The following is a 22,804-nucleotide window of genomic DNA, read 5'->3' on the forward strand; positions in this document are numbered from 1 at the left end:
CAACTTATGCTAACATTTAGAGCTGATAGTAGACTTCTTCTGTGGTTACATTCCATGGGTGGTAATATTTGAAACAGAAGTAGAAAATGCTTTCAAACAAAGGAACTCGCATCAGTTTTTCAAATAATTTTCAAATGGTATTACAAATTATTCATGAAAATTTAAAGAAATTTTAGAAAAATGTAAATATTTAGAGCAGTATGTTTATGTTAGTTAAAGGGATGATGGAAATCCAAATCTTGGGTTATTCCATCAGATCTGATGTAAACTGGTATCACTTCAGTGACAGAAGCCATCAGTTCTGTTGGTACTTTGTCCTTTTTTCTGGTTGCTCTGTTTGGATAAAAGTTTGATTAGAATGGTGATGGTAGTTGAGCCCTTGAGGATTTTAGTATATTACTGGTAGGTTTTCTGTCACTAATATCCATTTTACTGGCTTGGCTTATGTGTCACTGGTAAAACTCGGCTTGCAACAATGAACCCATTCATTAATAATCTGACGTTCCAAAACAATATACATTTATTGCTAAATTGTTCCGTATTGTAGTAATGCCACCCTAATTTTTATTTAGATGCCCCCAAACAAGAGAATCTCAGCAAGGGCAGTAATTCCACCCTGATTTTTATTTTAGATGCCCCATAACAAGAGAATCTCAGCCAGGACAGTAATTCCACCCTGATTTCTATTTTAGATGCCTTCAAACAAGAGAATCTCAGCCAGGGCAGTAATTCCACCCTGATTTTTAATTTAGATGCCCTCAAAACAAGAGAATCTCAGCCAGGGCAGTAATTCCACCCTGATTTTTAATTTAGATGCCCTCAAACAAGAGAATCTCAGCCAGGGCAGTAATTCCACCCTGATTTCTATTTTAGATGCCCCCAAACAAGAGAATCTCAGCCAGGGCAGCTATGAAGCATGACTACTTCATGGATCTTCCTCCCAAAATACATGAGTTACCTGATGGTTTGTGGATTTTTTTTCTCATTTAAATTATATTCAGTTTTGTAGATAATCATAGGTGGCATGTTTAGGATTTTTTCATGTACTGATAAAGATAGATATTCAGATTTCAGGAACATCATAGAAAAGTCAGGATTTTGTGATATGGCAGGAAAAAGAACTGAAATTTTGTCAAAACTGAGAAATTTAATTTTGTTATCTTATTCAGGGAAATTTTAAAGTGGAGATGTTTGCATGGTAATGTATAGTATGATTGTTGACTTCTAGGACTCATTTATTGTTAATGATTTCTAATGACAATGTTTTATTATGGCTATAATTTTTTATTCAGTTTGGTATGGTCCTGCCTTGAGAAAAATGATAAGTTCTTTTGCAAATTATTTTATATGTTTATCACTTGAAAGATTAGAGCCAGTGATTGACGTGAAAAGTTGGGTATGGGCATATCTACCTGTGATAAAGGAGGTCAGAATTGCAAGATAATTCTGACAGCCCCTTTCCAATGGGTCAGGTCCCAGGTCAACAATGTTTTCAGTATAGCGATTGACCTACCCAGGAATATTATGGTCAAACCAAAACAGTTCAGCAGCTATGGCCATGGTTATTTTAACTTTGGATGCAGGGTGAGCATTTTACACGCCTTTTCACTCAACCGAACCATCTTCAGTTCTGATTGGATGGTTTGGTCATTCTCGTGACACAACCAGGTTTAATAGCCTATAATCTGTCACCATTATTGAGCAGGAAGAGTCATCATATGGTCCCTCCCATCTGTAGATAAGTCAAAAGCAGTGACCGTGCAAGATCATGTTTGTGCCCTCAAGCACTACTTGAAGAGACAAGTTGTGGCAATCATAAATGTCTTTCTCCCCTTGAAGGCAAGAAAGCAAGACATCACCTTTCAAGCCCAACCCTTGTATCTTAAGTGGGTTATATGCTTGGCTTACTCTGATGCCTCAAAAGATCAGATTTGCCTAATGAGAATCTTCGCTCATGAAATTAGAACAATCTGTGCAAGCCTCATGTTTGAAAGCAATGTTTTGAACTGAGACATAAAAGTTCTAGGCTGACATTTCGCTTCAACCTACTCAAGTTTTATCTTTAGGATTTAGCTTCAGTGAAACAAAAGCTGAATATGGTAGGTCCTGTGGCTGTAGCCCAGATGACCATCTGACCCTATTAAACCAACACCGCCTCTGCTGAATGCTCCAGTACATTTTGATGGTAAGAAGATTTCAGTAATCATCTTCTTAGCCTGATAGAGCTGTCATGGATCACTTGACCAAATGCTGTATTGCTTCAGGTAGGAGAGAAGTCTATAATTCCTCTAGGGAATCCAGTCTTTATTCTGTAGAAGTATGCCCAAGGATGTCTATAATTCCTCTAGGGAATCCAGTCTTTCTTGTCTAGAAGGATACCCAGAGATGTCTAATTCCTCTAGGGAATCCAGTCTTTCTTCTCTAGAAGGATAGCCAGAGATGTCTATAATTCCTCTAGGAAATCCAGTCTTTATTCTCTAGTCGTATACCCAAGGATGTTTATAATTCCTCTAGGGAATCCAATCTTTCTCTTGAAGGATACCCAGAGATGTATATAATTCCTCTAGGGATTCCAGTCTTTCTTCTCTAGAAGGGTACCCAGAAAAGTCTATAATTCTTCTTGGGAATCCAATCTTTCTTCTCTAGAAGGATACCCAGATAAGTCCATAATTCCTCTAGGTAATCCAGTCTTTTTTCTGTTGAAGGATACCCAGAGATGTCTATAATTCCTCAAGGGAATTCAATCTTTCTTCTCTTGAAGGATACCCAGAAAAGTCTATAATTCCTCTTGGGAATCCAGTCTTTCTTCTCTAGAAGGATACCCAGAAAAGTCTATAATTCCTCTTGGGAATCCAGTCTTTCTTCTCTCGAAGGATACCCAGAGATGTCTATAATTCCTCTAGGGAATTCAGTCTTTCTTCTCTAGAAGGGTACCCAGGTGGTATATGCATTATGTTCAGCATCCCTCCTGTTACTTGTTCTCCTAATGTTAATGTGATAAGGAAATGTATTTGAAAGATAAGAAATTTTAAAGTAAAGTGTTTTCTTTTCCAAGATTACGTACCTAATCACATTACTTAAAATCCCTCCCAGTAACCCCACCTTGCAAGCACCCTTGTTGGTATATAACGCTGCTTAAGAACTAGCAACACTGGTGGTGGAAAGGGAAGTAATGTGCAAGAGCTATTCCTCTGTATTAAGGAGTTAAAAAGTACAAATTTTGTCTTTTTAATAGAGTTGAATTCAGGAGGTAGCAGGCTCATATCCCTAAAGTTAATGTGATCAGTCGAGTATTCTCAGATGAACATAATTTACCAAATTTGATATGTTGGAATTTCTGAAGGTTGCATTACTGAGCAATCAAAAATAATAAAAGTACAGAAGAAATAGTTTTAACATGAATTACGGTAAATTATTTTTCACCAATAAAGTGTCAGTTTCATTTGAGAAACTTGTCCACGTATGCATTACCTTAATTTGTATGTTTAGTTTTTAACATTTTTTCGTAAAAGTAATTGCTTCTTTTCAGTTTGCTTAGTTAATTAATGCAGTTGCTTACTGTCTTAAATGTTAATCTGGGGATCATTCTGTACATTGATAGTTTAGAGAATACTGATGTGAATAAGTGTTTTTATTTGTATTACCAATACCTCTTGACAATTAAATTGGCAAGACATTATAGGGCTGTTTATAGCTGTCTGCCTTTATAGACTTTCACTCTTGTATTACATTTTTAGTTGCTTCCATATTCAACATTCCTGGCCTAAAGCTGCTTCCGGAGATGGATGAACTCTTAAACCAGTCTCTCTCTCCACACAGGCCCACAGGGCGAACCAGGATACGGACCACTCTAAAAGTATGAAGAATTCAGGTCAATACACCATGCATTCAGTTATGCCTTACTTTTTTTTTACATTTGTAATTGGGGCCACCATATAATGAGGTGTGATTTAACAAAGTTGTGTTCTAGTAGTACATACAAATTTGTAAAAGGTATTTTAATGATTTCAACAACATTATACTTAGTTCTTGTTATATAAGAGCTAAAAATAATTGAAGCAAATTAGGTAGGAACTGAAATTAATCAAAATAATTTAGGTAGCAATAATAAAACAAACAATAGCCAGAATTTAAAATGATCACAGACCACATCTGTGTTATTAGAGGAAGAGTTACATATTGAGGGGTATTATAGTGAGTAATTATTGTACACAATGATCATATCTGTGTTATTTGAAGAAGAGTTACATAATGAGGGGTATTATAGTGAGTAGCTATTGTACACATTGATCATATATATGTTATTAGAGGAAGATTTACATACTGAGGGGTATTATAGTGAGTGGCTATTGTACACAATGATCAGATCTATGTTATTAGAGGAAGATCCACATACTGAGGGGTATTATAGTGAATTGCTATTGTACACAATGATCATATCTAATCTTATTAGAGGAACAAGGGTATACTGAGGGGCTGATACAGAGTTTGACAATAACTTTTTAAGTAGGTTTTTCTGACTGATAGGCGTTCATTCTTGTTTACGGTCATATTTAATGCAAAAAATGTGTAATCTATGCAATAAAATAAAACACTCATAAAGGTTGTTATTTTATTTCTGTTTACAATGAATTCATAAACAGTTTATATGCTTTTTGTAATGCTGACATGTTGTGTGTGATTTGTGTGTGATATTTATCATCATCATAATCATCATTGTCATCAGCAGCATCAACATAAAAAATGCACCATCTTTTCCCATTGCAAATATCTTTTTCATCCATTCATTCCCATATCTCTCTGACACAAGGCCTGCTATAGCACAGATGATGGTTTCACTGTCTACCTTGGGTACATTTTTTATACCAATAAATGACTTGAAACCGATAAAGAAATATTAAATTGTTGAATTAAGAAATTAAATAAACTAGAACGGATCTAAATTTATTTGGGTGGTTGAAGAGTTTACAATATTATAAATGGAATGGATCTAAATTTAGAACGTTCAGAATATATTGCTTCAGTAAGAATGTTTTGAACCAGGGGTCATGTAAACCTCACTGCATTGTCTCTGCCCATTAGTACACAAGCTTGTTGAGTGGATCCTACATTGCCCGTCTTAGCCCAACTTGAAAGCTATCAAAATCAAGGGGAAAAGAACCAGACTATGTATGTCATCAAATGTAATTCATTGTGACACCATCTGTATAATGTCTGCCACATGCTTCCTTGTAATATTAACAAGTCTATACTCTATTCTTACCAGTATGTAATTCCTGAGTTTTCTTCTAGACAAACTCTTCACAGTTTACACTAAAGGTATTGTAGAGAAAAGATGGCAGCAATTGTTGTCTAAATTTAGTTATCAAAACTTTCAGTTTTCTATGGGTGGCATGTTACCATCGAATTGGCATTGTTTTGGCAGTTGTACTATTCTCCACAAGGGAGGTAACCCACACCGAGTACAAGAATCAATAAGTACACTCACATGGGATAGGCATATCCAACATGCTGTTCTCATATGTGGACACTATATTATGTATAACTCGTACAGAGGAATGAGATACAAAAACTGTATTATTTATAACACACGTATGTGGAATGAGATACAGTACATTTGGTGTCAGTAAGTACTCTCGTGGGATTTTATATCACATATATGTACAGGAATTAGAAATAGTTCATTACTGATCAAGAATGTCCATAAGTATGCTTGTTTGGGATAGGTGTATCTCACAGGAATTTCTTACTTTGGCAAACTATATTACATGTCACTTACATATAAGAATGAGAAATAGTTTATCACTCAAAAAGAGTGTCAGAAAGTATGCTTGTATGGGATAGGTGTATCCCCTGATGCCTTTCTTACTTGGGGAAACTATGTCACAAATCACACATGAAAAGATATAAGAGAAATGGATCATTGCATGAAAATAGTACAAAAATCATGCTGAGATGATGTGTCTTTGAAGCAGTGTGATGCATACATGTACATATTACCATAAACATTTTTTTACCACGGTCTAAATGTTGGATTTGTTAATATATCTGGTATTAGTTACATACTTTGGCACTGTTAGAGTAAGAAGGGTTACATACAGTAAGATTAGCGTACAAGTGAGTACATTTAAATACATTCACAAAATTATATCCGTCCTGGCCTTAATAGAGCAGTGAAGGATGTCAAATAATCTCTTTTTCTTCTTTCCTTTGCAGGTTTAGAGTGGCCATTTTCATTCTTCAAAAATACAGAATCATGCTTCATTCCAAGGATCTATCATGGTTATTGATTAAACTTTCAAGATTTCAAAGCAACTCCGATTAAAAAAGGCTTGTACTCATTATCTTATCACAGGTTTATATGTTTATATAAGTTAATTGTTACCTAGTCATTGAGTTTCTTTTGATAATTTTTTTTATGTTAGTTTTATGTTAGGCAAAGGAGATGTGAACAAGAATTCGGCAAGTTTTGCATTAAGTCATTGTAGAGATAGATCGGGGAAAAAGTGTTGACAAGAAAATTTGAAAAAATGTAAAGTTCTAAATACTTCAAAAGATCCAAAATATTACTGTAAATTTATTTTTTTGGTACAGTTTTTCATCTTTATTTTGCACAAACTGATAGTTTTTGCTTCAGTATTTGAATTTATTACTATGTCAGTTGAGTGTGAACCAGAGTCCAGATTTCTTTCTAATGCTCACTGTTGATTGGACCACATATAAGACCATACCTCTGTGGTGTGTGTATAAAGTTCAAAAATAGTTTACCTGTGTGATGCTCATATATGTATTATGAGTCATAGCAGTCATTGTAGAGTCCAGAATAGACATAGCAAATGCAGGGCCTGGTTTGGATCATTTTGTCATGGTCCCCAGTATTCATGTGCAGGGCCCTTTGTGAGCATGGCATTTGGAAATAAACTTTAAACAAGTTTGATATGATATTGAGCTGAACATTTTCTTCCATTGCTTTAAAATTACTTTCTCTCTTTAGATATATTTTGCTGGGCTAGACTGGTCCAAATCAGTCCAATTGGTCTAAGGCCAGCCCTGTGTAGAGTATTTCTTTATGTCTTTCTTCATAGGTAAACCATATTTGGTTGGGTCTTTTGATTCTCTAGTGAAAGCATCAGTTAAATCCCTGAAAAATGATATTCTGATATCTGACACATAAACACACACACACAGACACACACAGACACACACACAGACAGTATCTTGGGCCATCTTAATCTGATATGTTAGATATAAAAGCAAATAATTAGAGGAAATTTTATTTTGACTTTTTTATATTGTTGCTTTGTACTCTGGGAAATAATACCTTGGACAAAACCAGAATAATTTAAGCCTTTTAAATTGTATAATAAAATTGATTTTTTCCATACTTCAAGGTTTGTTTCACCTACAAGCAGAAAGATAATTGTAGAAACATAGCTGCCAACCATTATTGATTTGCGGAGATATGACATATATTTAGTGCCAACTCCTCATTCCAAATTATATTCACAAAAGATTTTGAACAGGAGTTTTCTACGTGCACACTAGTATTGGCATAAACATTTCAGCACCAATATCATAGACTGGTACATTGAATGTAGTTTCTCAATACAAAAATCTATATTTGGCCAGAACCAGTTTGACATTTATTTGGCTAGAAACAGCTTGACATTTATCATAGATAATTGTAGAAACATAGCTGCCAACAATTATTGATTCATCGAGGTATGACAAATATATCTAGTGCCAATTCCTTATTCCAAATTATATTCACAAAAGATTTTGAACAGGAGTTTTCTATTTGCACACTAGTATTGACATAAATATTTCAGCACCATTAACATAGACTGGTACATTGACTAGTTTCTCAATGCAGAAATCTATGTACATAACAAGAAACCAGTTGATTTGACTAATTCTGTGAAAAATGGCAGTAGCGATGAAGTAAAAAGATGTGGATAGTTCGTGAGGACTATTGTTAATGTTTGGTCAAAAAAATATTCAAGGTCCTTGAATGGGAGAATCGGATTCAACAAAATAATATCTAAGGACCTTCATCTTTTCAGACTGTGTAAAAGTATGTACAGGCTTGTAGAAAGATGTAATATGTGTGTATTGGTTCATTAATATGAATGAACATGTTATCTGCTCCAGAAGTGATACATACATTGTGCAAAATTGATGCTATGATTCCTGATGTGCATACCCAGGGATGGTATTTCGGATCAGAGTTATTTTAGATCTTGTTTAAAACTAGAGTTTCCATCCTTTTATGTTTTAAGTGTACTTAAGCATTGTAACAAAAATAGCATGAAAAATAAAATGAAATAATTAACTTTCAGAACCAGCTTGACTTTTATTTGGCTAGAACTAGCTTGACATTTATTTAGCCAGAACCAGCTTGACTTGTTTGACCAGAACCAGCGAGACATTTATTGGGCCAGAAAATATTGAAACCAATTTTCAATATCCTTCAAAAGGTTATTCATCTATTGTAAAATATGCGGGGCTTGGATCACCATGCAATCTAAAAAATAGCCTCACCTTCATATTTAGTACAAGATTATTGCCATTTCCAAATTGGTCTATATTGTTCAGCATTTATGTGTTGGCATTGAATTAGAAAATGTATTGGTTGGTTATATTAATATATATGGATCTATGTATTGATGTTAATGGAACCTTGTCACAATAATGGCTACTTGGTACTTTTAAATGTAAAGTTTTAAGGCAGTTTTTGCATTTAAGTTTTTTACATTGTGATCTGAAAAAAAGTCAGAACTTCCCGTCATATTGGTTACATTTCAATCTTGGGGACTTTCTGCAAAAATGATTTGCATGACTTTTGATTCCAACTAACCTTTATGTTTTTACATGACCTTTGATACCAGAATTAGGAGTCTCTTCTGTGCCACTGGCGTTGTTGTCATCAGCAGTTAATTTTTTTTGTTACATACTAGTTTGATTTGGGCTCAAGATCACATTTTTGGCAGCAATGCTTTGATCGTTTGTTCAACATACAAGTCCATGTCTTCTTCTAAAGACTTGGCAGTCGTGAAGGGGCTCAAGAGTCGGTTAAGATTGCCAATATTTGATTCACTTGGCAGTCATGAAGGGCTCAAGAGTCAGTAAAGATTGCCAATATTTTATTCACTTGGCAGTCATGAAGGAGCTCTAGAGTCCGTGAAGATTGGCAATATTTGATTCTCATTTCTTGGTGTTATCTTTGTTACCATGCTAAATTACACTGTATGTGCATGTATTGGGATACAAAATATAGAGCCAAATTAGTGAAAACTGGTTGGCATTAACCCTTTAATATAATATAAAGGCTGCAGCTTGATGTTCAGCATCATGTATTCTTGATTTGCTTTTGAGCTAGTTTTCATTCAAGGTAGGCGTTATATGTTTAAGCTGGGGCTTTGTGGTTGAGCTAAAACTGTTGTTGCACACTGTCAGAAGTGAAAAATTTTAAACATTTCATAGATTTTGATTAAGTAGTGATAAAGACTAGTTTTATCTGTTAGATTTTTCTGTGTGTGTTTCTGCTATGAATAATTATCTCTCTGCGCATACTGCTACACCACTTGCACATGGCTTGTACAGACTTTGAATCTTAAAAAGTTGTATTTATCCATGATCGTTCTGAAATCAAAAAGTTTAATAAAATTAATTTCAGAGGAAATTTTTTTAAACATAATTTGTGCCATTTTATGGTTTTTGGTTGGCTGTTTTTTATGGCACTTTCAACACATTATTGGCCATATCATTCCAAGAGAATGTGAGCTAAGTGTCTTTCTCATGGACACCAAGACAGCCAATTCTGATTGACCAGGGCTGGTATCAAACCTGTGACCCTTGGAATTGGATGCTTTATTTTATATATTAGAATTTCATTCCTAGTGACAGCAGTTTAGTATTAGTTCTGAACTTTGTAATGATTTTGCTGCACCAAAACAACCAGGTAAGCAGTTTTACTTTTGTTATATTGACAAACTAACTAGCAAAGGTAGAAAGTTAATTTCCTGAAGAGAAAAAAATGTTCCATAAAATATTTTAAAAGTCAGTGAAAGAGAAAGTCATTATTGTTGTACAAACCATGCTCCATTTGCAGTAGAAATTGAATATGTTACATGAGTTACTAATAATAGTGCTGGCTTAATTTTGCAAGCTTGTCATAGGCAGTAAATTACTTTTTTATCCAGCTTGATTTTTCTGTACAGTGTTTGAAATTTCCATTAACATAATGATAGATTTAGATGTGACCTATTTGATAGGCTGTCAAAAAGATGTACTACATTTATTACATTAACTGCATTTACTGAAATATGTACTTCATATATGTACTACATTTATTACATTAACTACATTTACTGAAATATGTACTAAATATATGTACTACATATATTACATTTACTAAAACATAATACATTAAAATAAAACCCAAACAAAATCAAAATCATTAGTCAAATTGCAGCATTAAACTAGCAGGTTACTATTAAAGATAGTGATTGTCTCACTTATATGTTCATTAGATGAATTTATTTATTCTAGTCCAATATTGGTACTGGTTTTTCCATTTTTATTGTGATATTTATTTTACATTTTATTGAATAAGCCATGAAATATACAGGGCTTATATGGTTCCAAAGCAGATTTAAGTTGTCTTTGTCTTGAATCAATGGCCTAATAAAATTTCTTTTGAAAAAGAATTTTGTTTTTCATCCATTTGATATCTGGTAATACATAGTTTGTTCTACACTCTCACTACCATATATACTGTCATATATGTCTGATCCAACTGTAAACTGAACTGACCAAGACCATTGTACAATGTGCCTGCAGATCTGGGACTATGCCGCTTGATTGGAATAATCACGTAAACAAGATGGATCCTGACCTGTTAGTGCATTATGTTAGAGCAGGTCAGGGTATACGTGGTTTGAGCTGGATGTCACTTATAAGTGAATATATACTATATACATTTCTAGATATCTCTTTATTGGTAATTTTTGCACCTTTATAATCCACTCATAGGTTTTGGAAATATAAGATACTTTGTAAAGGGTAAGCTGATCTTACCATATATATTTGTGTATTAATTGAATCCAGCTGAAAACTGCATAGACCCAGATCTGCCATTGCATGATGTGATTCCATTACAAATTCATCCTGCTTACATTTCAAACCAAGTACGAGTTTCAAGGCAAACAGTGAGCCTGCTGCCAAGGTCCATTTTCATTGAAGGTGTGAAGGGTCTATGACTACACATACATAAAAAGTAAATCTTTTGTTGGCTGCATTAACAAAATAAACATGGCAAGTGGTTTAGCTTATATTCTTATGGGTTCAAAGATATGTAACTCGTAAAGTTACAGGAACGAACAGACTTATTCATAGCTTTTTGAAATGTTAGACTGCATCACTCTTGTTGTCTGGAAAAATAGACTCACCCAGGCAAGTATGGATCACATGCTACTAAAGAAACTCCCATTTGGTTTGAAACTCAATCAACACGACAGTGCTAGGGACCCCCTGGCAGCATTTGGTGTAGAAATTCTAAATTGATGCATTTTTGAATATCTTTGAGTCGTTTCATATTTGAAATCAATGGGTGATGTGGGTGGGAAACAAACTTTTGGAGGAGTTGGTAAATACTATAGATTAGTGAAATCCATGATTCATTTGAGGCCTCAACCATAGTAGGTAATCAAGTTAATTACTAATGCATGGATAACTTTGAACAGTGCTGCTGTTATTCCGTTTACTCAAGCCAGTGAATTAAACCTGTTAAAGCTGTCTTGAAGAGTGGGACAATGACAGTAGCTTCTGCAGTTTATTTTAAGAACCATGATTTAAATGAACAGAAATCATTCTTACAAAAATCAACTTATACTTGTACCTGTACTTGGATAACACAGAAAAAAAGGTGCTTTTATGTTGTTTTATTTTTTTGTGCCCAGTTACCAGAGGTAACATTTTGTTGTCAAGATCACTAATTTATTACCTGCTTAAGAAGCAATATTTTAAATTTGAAATGGCTGCTGATAAAATCTTCATTGGCGAGCTAATGAAACAGTGGCTGTATGATGAAAAATTATAATCAGTTCTTGAACCAGAAGTATTTCGTTATGTTTTCTGCTTACCAATATGAGTATATAAAAAAAAATATCCAGAATAAAGCTATTACTCTATATGATATTGGTTATTGAATAATAATTTCCTCAGAACACAAAAAAGAAAGTATACATGAATTTGTAAGTACAGCAATTCTTGAACCTATAAAATTCCTGAAAATTTTCAACCACTCAAAGATGATCTAACTTGTCATTGGAATAATGTCTTATGTCACTCACCAGTATTATCACAGGTGTATCATGATCACAGGTGAAAACATTCACATGTGTATAGTATTCACAGGTGAATAATATTCACAAGTATGTAACAGTCATACCTACTTTAAAAGAAACTGTACAAAAGTTTGATTTTTTAACATGGAGATTACATTTAGAGAGACAAAAAAATTTGTTTCCATTTTTTTTGTTTAATCATCAATACCACACTCTTTTTATAATATAATACATGCTTTTGTGAATTGATTTATTTTTTCAATAGTGCTACTGTCAAATGCATTTATTATTGAGATCAATTGTATTGATCAATAAGAACATCATAATTTGTACATGCATAGATATTGTACATAGAATTTTAATGATGAAGAAAATGACGTACACTTCTGAAATATGCATCTTATAATTTCATAATATAAAAGTATTGACAGTATTATTTTATGTCTACATATAGTTTTTCATGTGTAATTTTGTTTTGGCTTGGACACTTTTGAGCACATCAAATACATTTCATTTATAGAGTTATTGTATATTTTCCATCCTTTTCCTCTTGTGTTAGATTTTTGCAGAAGCACATGTTTCCATGGTTTTCTTTAAACAGAAATGTAAAATTTATAATCAGATAAATTTATTTAAGATATATTGAGTTGGATAGATTGCAAAAATACATTTTAACCACTTCAGTAGGCTGTTGTATCATTTATTTAGATCAACAGTGCACTCAATATAACAATGCAAAACTTTTACAACATTCTGTTTTTAAATATATGTCCCATATTATTTAAAGTATTTTTTTAAAAAAGTGACAACAGTACTTGCTGTGATTTTTTTGGCATCAAATCATAATTTAGTATATATAGTATGTATATATGTATTAGGGTTTAAGAAAGCTGGGTTTTAATTGTCGACCAATAAAATTGTAAGTTCTAAAACTATTATTATAAAAAATTGCCAAAAAATAACTCTTCCAAGTAAATATAAACTAGAACTACAACTAAAGAAGGATATTTTATTCGTTGGAGAATTACAGCAGTTATTGCATGATTACTGAAAACCAATCATTTGTTAGGAAAACAATGCTTTTAAGAAGTAAAACCCAGGAAATATAATATTATATACATAATGGTTATCCATCAAACAAAGTTATGAACAATATCTGTTACACATTATAACTTTTGTGTTATTCTCAGACTTCCATAAATAATTGTAAATGGAAATCTGCTTAAAGTAAATGAAGAATCAAACGAGTGTAACCAAGAAGAATTGTAGAAACGCTTTATACATATGTAAATTATTAACTTTGGGCTCTTTGCAAAATGATAAATCATTTGTTGAGTTATTCATAGTTTTATATTTATTATTTATAATCTAATCACAGTTTTCTTGCAGAAGGTTTTGAAAGTAGGGAATTACTTTTAAATACATTGATGTGCTTGATATCCTACAGTTTTCAAAACTTTTTTCCCCAAGGTTATCTTCAGAAGCGAAAAGAAAGCTATACTGAGTTTGTAATCACTAACCAGGTTTCTCAATATATGGAATTTAGAAAAGGTATCTTATTAATTTATGCATTATAATTTGCATAAGCTCTGTATTCAAATCATGCTGTTAATTGTTGATTCCACCTTTGGGGAAACTGTACATAGTAATAATTTTGGCACTGTGTCTACTTACATCCAAGCATAATTCAGTGCCATGAATTAACCTGTGTTTTACTTTTGTTATATTGAAGCTCTGGTTCAGTTTTGATGTTTGGTTATTGCCTGCATCATGCAGTGTATGGTATGATTAATACATTCAAGTGAGCCGAAAGCAAGACTTTATGATCATCGTTTCAAATTTGGAATTTGTGGAGAGGAAGACAGGGGAAGATAATTCAGCTTCACATCTTGGCAAGCAAATTGAGTTGAAAGTATTGTGTCTGGGTCTGTCTAAATGAGTTCATCCCATTTCAGATTATGAAGTGTAAATATTCACAGAATCTCAGTTTGATGATTTTTGTGTTTAGTACGGTGTTTAATTTGAATGCTGCTTGAATGAACCTTTGTTATTTATGCCTTTAAAAACATCTTTAGAATACACCATAATCAAATGTCAGTTTACATATTTAATAAAACAGTATTTTTTTTAAAAACTAGGTATAATGAAATGGGAAACATTCATTTACTATTTACTCTAGGTCATTATTTTTGCATCATTAATATTTCAGTGAGCCAGTTCAGTCACTTGATAATATCAAATTTAAATACATTATTATTATAATAGCATTTTTGGTAAACAATATTTTTATGAAAACTACTTCCTCTTTATAGTCATTAAAATCGGCTACTAATTTAAAATTTTTAAATTATAGTATCTTCAGAAAAGAACCTGGTTTAATTTTGTTATATACAGCATCTATATTGGATATACACATGGTTTTTGGGAGTATTGATTGACACTTATACTTGTATGCTAATGAAAAGTATGAATGCAATATAATGTACATGTATGATAATGAAAAGTATGAATACAATACAATATATATGTATGATAATGAAAAGTATGATAATGAAGAATATGGGTACAATTCAATATACATGTATGATGTTGAAGAATATGGGTACAATATAATATACATGTATGATGATGAAAAGTATGAATACAATATAATATACATGTATGATAATGAAAAGTATGAATACAATATTTTGTAGATATATGAAAGTGAAGTTTATGGATACATTACAATTTACATGTATGATAATGAAGAATATGGGTACAGTACAATAAACATGTATGATAATGAAAGTATGGATACAATATAATATACATGTATGATAATGAAAGTATGGATACAATATAATATACATGTATGATAATGAAAAGTATGAATACAATATAATATATGATAGTGAAAAGTATTTAACAACTTCTTTTAATTTTTATTTTATTTTGTTCTTATTGTTGGAATGTTTTAAATTTTCTTTTGAAATCCATTTCAGTAAATTGCAGTTATTAAGCCAGGAATTACCAAGTCTTTTTTATATCTCTTTTATATATAGATGGAAAACTACCATAGCAGAATTTTGATTTATCAATGATGTTAAATTATTGGAGAAAATTACTCCTTTAACATTTTGTTCCTTTAATTTTTCATACACTTGTTTTCTTCAAAATCTTAGATTTTTAATTCTCATGTAAGTTTGCTAAATTGGTTAATTTTAAATCATTGCCTTAAATTAATATTTTGGAACATTTTTTTGTTAATTACATCTGTACAAAACAGAATAGTTGCCTTTTTATATTTACTGGAAATGCGTAAATCAGCAAATTCTGTTTTAAGTTGACAATCTCATTTCTGTATTTTCTTTATTTTTAACAGTTCATCTACCCACCCACCTACCCCAAAATAATGATACATTGTTTGCTATTTTACCATGATCATTTATCTGGTTATAATTAAGCAAGAGATGGCATGAGCAAATGTGGCATCTTCACCAGATTACATAATGTATTTACACATGAACCTCATGGACTTTTTTATAAATCTGAAATAAGGCAGAGCATATCATATTATGCTAGTCTGTCCAACTGTCTGTCCTCTATCTTATTCCAGCCTGATAGCTTGCGTTTTCTACCGTATGCCATTAACAAAACGTCTCAGTTGCTTGTGTTTGAGGGAAAGAAGAAGCCTTTCGACTTCTGGTCCAAATTTCAAAGGTCAGGGTCATTGGAACTGAAAGAAGTAAAACCATTTTTCACACGATAACTTGTATACAGTGAACCATAACCAAATTTGTTATGTATGTGTAAGATTTATTGGCACATCAGCACAGACCTGGCTATAAAGTTCTGAGAAAGTTTAAGCAACTCAGAAAAGGCTTACATAGATAAAGCCACCAAGAATCTATAAAATACAGAAGGGTCAAATTTTTATATGAACTGCCGTTTTTACAAATGTCAAGGATCTTCTCAGAGTGAATGTAATCACTGAATGCATCCAAGGTCAAAATTGTTGCCTCTTGCAACTTGCTGGAGGTCAAATCAGGTCTATTCTACATCATGTAGCCATACCAAACTTTGTTAATGTCTTGAAATGAAAGACTCTCTTTGTTTTTGTGGTTAAGAGGTTAAGGTCAGAGTGACACTTAGAAGAAAAATAATATATTGAACTCTTTATGAACTACTTTGACCAAAATCTTTGGATAGTAGCACTTTAAACTTGGAAGATGCCTGCATAATTTTCAAGAGGTCAATAGACTGAAAGAATGAAAAATGATTTTCACAGAATTACTGAAAAGGTTTTGTACATACTCTGCCTGATATATATATATATATATATATATATATATATATATAGATTGCTTGCTTCTTAGACGAGTAAGAGACCTTTGGATTTTGTAGTTAAGAGGCCACAATTAAAGTTAAGTGGGGTTATACAAATTTTGTGTTCAAAAGGTAGAAAGATGATGGTTACAGAGACTAAAACATGACTTCCAGAAAGCAATTTGATTTCCGTGACTTTTAGCTCAATTTCGTGTTTTACGGCTGGCTTGCATTTGAGACTGACAAGAAATCTGACTTCAGATTTTGAAAGGTTAAAGTTCGAGGTCAGGGTGATGCAAGAAGAGTAGTTTCTATACTGTAAGCATTGTCCAAAGTCATTAGTACCTAGTATCTTTGGCAACATTTATGGCTGGCTTTCATTCCAGTTAAGAGAGAAACCTATTGATTATTTTAGATCATAGGTTAAGGCCACAGGAACGGTAGCATAATACACAAGCGAAACGGGGTACTATATTCTTAAGAACCCAAGTATCTGACCAAAGACGAAAAAGGGTTTTCCATAAAAGAAGTATAATAATAATATTTACCACAGGCCATAGTTATATAATGCATAATATACGATACTCGTGTAACTTTCTTCTGTCAACGACGTTGTTATTTTTACTTTGCCCTTTTTTAATTATTTGTACATGAATCTTATTTACAAAAGAACTATATATATATATATATATATATATATATATGGAATTATGTCATCATTGTAAAACGAAATTTCAGTGTCATCTTTATGAATTGTATGTTTTGATGTTTTATCTCATCCTTTATGTTCCTTTTCGCAATCATTGATAAAATGATGCTGAATTACGTATATTGTATTTTGTATGAATGTGTTGAACATTCCGAGAATGTGATGGTATTGTTAACAATTCTGTATTGCCAGGTCTTAGCATTTATACCCAGTCATAAGGCTCCCATCAAAGTGATCTGTTAAGCAATTTATTGTAAGAGCCAGTTTACTTTTCAAGTTCTTGTAGTCTGCAGTCATTGTGAGAAAGGGGGAAGGGACTAGGTAAAGCTTCTTTGTGTGAAATGATTTGTCCACTTCCAATCCTAATCAGCGACTGTTAATAGATAACTTAAAAATGAAAAAGCGGTTATAAACTTTTCTCAAAATGATGGGCTTAGGATCCAATTATCTCGTAATTCACAGTTACCTGTTCAATAACTTGAACTATAATTTCATTGATTGTCATTTTTTGCTGTATGTGCTACTTAAATAATTCCTACTTGCCCAATCCATCATTTATAATTGATGTCATTAGCCAGTTTTTGTGCATGTCAGTTAATACAGTGCTGGTATTTTTTTTGTATCCCGTATGGATGTTTAGTTGCTGATTACATAGATCAACGTAAAAGAAAAAGGCCAAACTTGTTTCCAGTGTACTGTTTAAGTTTCTTTTTTACAGATCATTTCTTGGCCACCTGCGCGAAGTTTCACTGATGCTATGTAACTATTGAGACTGAGAGTGGATGCCAATACTTCCGGTGTCACGCAGTGAACCAGCTACATCTCAGATTGTTGGATACTCTATTACTTTCGACTTAAACGATAATGATCAGAATTGAATGTAATATATTTAGCTGCCTGACACACCAGAAGTCTGACCCTCATATTCAAAACAACTAAAAGTGGTAATGCACTTAAATCATACAGATCAGGAATGTCATTCATAATCCAGTCCTTTCGCTGAAGTCTTGTAAAATTCATTTTTTACGTTGGTTTCCTGTTTTTATGTTAAAATAGAAGAAATAAAAACATCGGTATAATATCATCCTGAACTCTTGAAATATTGTTCCTCGATTTAAAGATGTGGTTTATTTGTTCATGCGGGCACACGATTTTAAGTGATGTATGCAATGTTGAAACATCGCCGTTTTCAATTTTGTCGAATTGTACACAAAATAAGCATGGTGTTAGTTTTTTCGCTGATCTTATGAACTTTGTTTCTAACAGTTTGAAAATTATTGCGGCTGATGACTCGCGGGAAATGAGGCTCAAATCCGTATGTTAAAAATATGGTTACATATTTTAAGACACGTGCTGCATGCTACTTGGGGGTTGCATGTGAACTAAGATAGTTGAACTTTTTCTCCATTGAAAAGCATATATCTGTAAAATGACATTCAGAAATATTTGTTATTGTTTTGTTGTGAAGAATGTGCTAAGAAAAGATACATTTGTATTAAACATGTCCCGATTTTGATAAAAGTGTTACGACTTGTAAAACTAGTGTTGCTTGTTGAAAGCTTAGCCTGTAGCCGAAGCCTTTGCCATGTCCATGTCATGCCTTTTGGTTTTAATAAGTTAACATTTTGTTTATGTGCTACGTCACTTGTTTGTGACATAAACTTAGATTAAAGTCATTTTATAAAATCTTTTAATGATTGTTACTTCATTATTTTGATAAACTGAATGACGATACCCACTTTCTTGGATTCCATCAATGATTTGCAGCATTCTAAGGTAATATATTCAGGACCATCGCAAGTTTGCGCTGACGAAATGGCGCCCCTTGTGTGAAAAAAATACCGCAAGTTCAGAGACATATCCTTCCCCGGGCTTGACGCTCGAGCGGTCGTTAGTATCGTCCGTCCCTTTCGACGGTCCTGAATTTATTTCCATTTTTACTTTCGTCTCGCAGTTTTTCTAAATGTTAGGCCTACTTAGTAACAGTTAAACATATTTCATAACACGATGCATGCATTCTAGTAATCTGGCTATAGTTTTGGCAGAGTTTCTATTAATTGTCTCATTCACAAAGGTATTGTCCATCATTTTCTTCAACTCATTATTTAGACAGACATTCTGGATGCATTCAGTAAAGAAGGCATTAGGCATTGTTAGCGCAGAACTTAATTTATCACTTCTGAGTGGCTTTTCCTCATGGGAATTTTCAATTTGGTGGACCCGTGCTTGCAAAAAGCAGAGTGTCACCGTCTGATGCTGAGACGGCTTATGTATTCTATGGCGTACCATTACTGCAGCTGTTGAGAATTTCCTAGAACCGCTGAAGCCATGCAAACAAACTGATGCTTAAGTCATCTTTTCCAGCATTAAGAAAACATTCGATTTCATGCAGCATTAATTCTCCATTGTTTAAGAGAGATTTTGGATAATGTTGGTAGACTTTATCTTTGTGTATGTTTTCTAAGCGGTAACACGGTAATAGATGTACCGTCCAACTGAACGTCAAAAACTATTATTTGCCTATATGTCGATATCCTATTATAATTATAGTCATTCTGTAACTGCAGATTTAGCCAACCATAGGTCAGGAAACTGTCATTAGTAGTTATTTTTAGTATTAGCTGAAGCTGACTGCTATGCTTGATTACATTCTCAATGTGTACCACGAAGTTAAACTTGTCAAATATCAAGTGAGTGCAAAGCCCACCGCTGAATATTAATATGACTTTAATTTATATTAGTTATAATCCAATCAGAATAAAAATACCCGAAAGTTGGACAGTTCACCCCAGAAAGTCTTTAAAATATGTTTTAAAGCCTCAAATTAGGCCTCCTACTAGCAGCGTATGATCAGTGGACATTAATTCTGCTTAGATTTGTGCAAATTTATAAATTCGCGTAATCAGTATTCTTAATACATTAACGGATGGCAACAGTGCAACTAAAACCATTTCATTTGAATTAGCAAATGGATATACTCTCAATTCGCTGATTTCTTTTCAAGCTTAGGGTTTTATTTTTCGGTAGAACAGAAAATACAACCATTTTGGTGCAGAAAAATTGGGTGATCTGAAGAAAGTGTTTATTGGTAAAAGGTATATGAAAGAACATTCCGTGCTAATTGTTTCAAACGACTACAGCATTATTACAAATAATTTTCTCAGCAGTTCTAGTTGCTGTTGAGTATATAACATAATAACAAAAACATTGGTACTGGTCAACGCATACACTCTTTTCAATGTTGTTTTATTGTGTAGCACTGTAACAACAATACATCAGGTAGTAATTCGAGATAGGAAAACATCTACTACATCACTAGCATATAACTGAGACTGCATGGAAAATACGATTTAAATCGTAAGAACTACATGACGTATATAGCGCGTAGCAGTTTCCACTAGTCTTAATCACCGAGCCTTGTACATGTTATACTGCTATCAAAATGTGGTAGGTTATATCAACACATATGTATATTTCGACCCAGTGCCCCTAAGGCAATTATAGGGATGATTATCAATACTAGCCTGCATTGAACTTTTAGTATGTAGGGTAACTGTGCAAATATTTCAATGAAAAAAAGTATAAGCATTTCTAACTTGAAGGAAAGGATTTACATGTACCATGCATGATCAGTCCCCGTTACATCTTACTAAGAATTCCCATACAAAAGACATACAAATTTTTGGCCAATTTTATACTTGTCTTGTACAAGAGCAGACACGTCACATATTTACCGTCTTACTTTGCATTACATTCAAGATCGTTTTGTCATCTTTTATGACCCCAGCTCAAGTAAAATCTGTGCTAAGCTGATCTTAGTATTCGAGGATATTTTGGGCTGATCCCATCTTCAAGAAAATCTATGCTAGGCTGATCCCAGCATTATCGTGTATTCTGGGCTGATCCCAGCTCAAGTAAAATCTGTGCTAGGCTGATCTCAGCATGTAAGTTTTTTTTTTTCTGGATTGATCACAGCTTAAGTAGATTATGTGCTAGGCTGATCCCAGCATGCTAATTATTTCTGGGTTGCTCCCATCTTAACTAAATCTATGCTAGGCTGATCTCCGCATAAGAGTGTATTCTGGATTGATCCCATATTCGTGGAATAGAACTAGGCTGATCCTAGCATGAACAAGATTCTTATATTTTTCCTATTTTAAACTGTAAAAGAAATGTATCTAACGGGCATGACCTTTACGTTATTAGTATAGCATGTGAGTATCCGATTGGGAAAAAATGCCAAATTGAATTTGATATTAAAATATATCAAATGAGAGCCCCAAACATGATGCCAGTTTGGAATGTGAAAAATTATTTGGAAGGACCGATGTCCACATCACATGATACTGAATGCATGTACACAACTATTCCTGAGCAGAAAGGAGTCGGTTAGTGTATATAACACGACGAAGACCATCGTCGTAAGGGCCTAATTAGATGGTCCTCTATACCAACTGTAGCTGCAGTTGTGGCTGCTCGAATACGAAACGAACGTTTTGCCCATCAGAGCCCATGCGTGTCAGGAGGTGCTTCAAGTACGACAGAAAATGTTCCCTACTAAATGGGCGGCCCATAGAATACACAAATAAATAAGCTTATGTCCCATGACCTCCAGCCAAATCACATTGCCACCGCTGACTCAAATACTGATCCATACAGGAGATGGGGCACAACTGCGAGTTCCAAAAGAATGAAATCTTGACACCAACACAAAATATGTCCATTTTTGAAGATGGCAAGGTCAGTAGAAACAGATGTATCTGTTGAAAATGTCTCATCTCCAATCCTAGGGTACTTGCCTGAAGAAATGCTCTGCAATGATCGAATTGTGAATTCACCACATCGCAAAAATGCCCCCCCCCCCCAAAAAAAAAAAAAATAATAATTTTTTTTTGCCACCAGACACATGTACTGCAGCGGCAAATCCACCTCTGGTGAAAATACTTCCTCACTTAACATTGCTGACAACTGCACCACCATCCTGTATGTAATAGGAACTCTGAGCTTACTATTTGAAATGTTTTTGTTCCTTTTTATCCCATGAATTACACACTGCAGCCTGTTGGACTCGTGGAAAGGGATACTATGCCCTGTCTGTAGGTAAATGAATCAAATCCCTGCAAGGTATAGCTTAATTGTGGAATACTACAGCTACAGCCTGGTGTGACAGTATGTGACGAAATCACAACATCTTCTGAAAGTACGGGCAAAGATTAAGCATGCGGAAAAAACGCTTGACATGGCCAAACTATTCACCAAGAACTGGAAGCCATTTTTGAACACTGACCTAGTATTATTGGAAAGTGGTAAACACCACAAGTCCTGTACACCTTGTGTCAAAATTGCATCAACTCTGTAGCCGGGGGGGGGGGGGGGCACATAGCTGTAGTAAGATCTGCTTGGGGCACCAAGTGTCGGAACTTCTCGTTCTGAAATAGAA

At 33.6% G+C, this 22,804-nt stretch overlaps 1 protein-coding gene across 5 annotated transcripts in view; it reads left to right on the plus strand.

Moving 5' to 3' along the window:
- Window positions 1–19,058, plus strand: part of LOC149790345 (cyclin-dependent kinase 14-like) — a 127,336-nt gene extending 108,278 nt beyond the window's left edge. For 4 of the 5 annotated variants that reach the window (XM_089972388.1, XM_089972391.1, XM_089972390.1 and 1 more), the window contains 3 exons: window positions 874–964; window positions 3,738–3,871; window positions 6,217–19,058. In XM_089972388.1, the coding sequence (XP_089828514.1) occupies window positions 874–964; window positions 3,738–3,862 (216 nt within the window). In that variant the 3' untranslated portion in view covers window positions 3,863–3,871; window positions 6,217–19,058. The remainder of the gene's footprint in view (window positions 1–873; window positions 965–3,737; window positions 3,872–6,216) is intronic. The other variant, XM_089972389.1, reaches the window with a different exon arrangement.
- The last annotated feature ends 3,746 nt before the right edge of the window (window positions 19,059–22,804 follow it).

This window comes from Sinohyriopsis cumingii, chromosome 10, assembly GCF_028554795.1.
Source record: "Sinohyriopsis cumingii isolate HCF-2022 chromosome 10, ASM2855479v2, whole genome shotgun sequence".
In the NCBI taxonomy this organism is placed as follows: Eukaryota; Metazoa; Mollusca; class Bivalvia; order Unionida; family Unionidae; genus Sinohyriopsis; species Sinohyriopsis cumingii.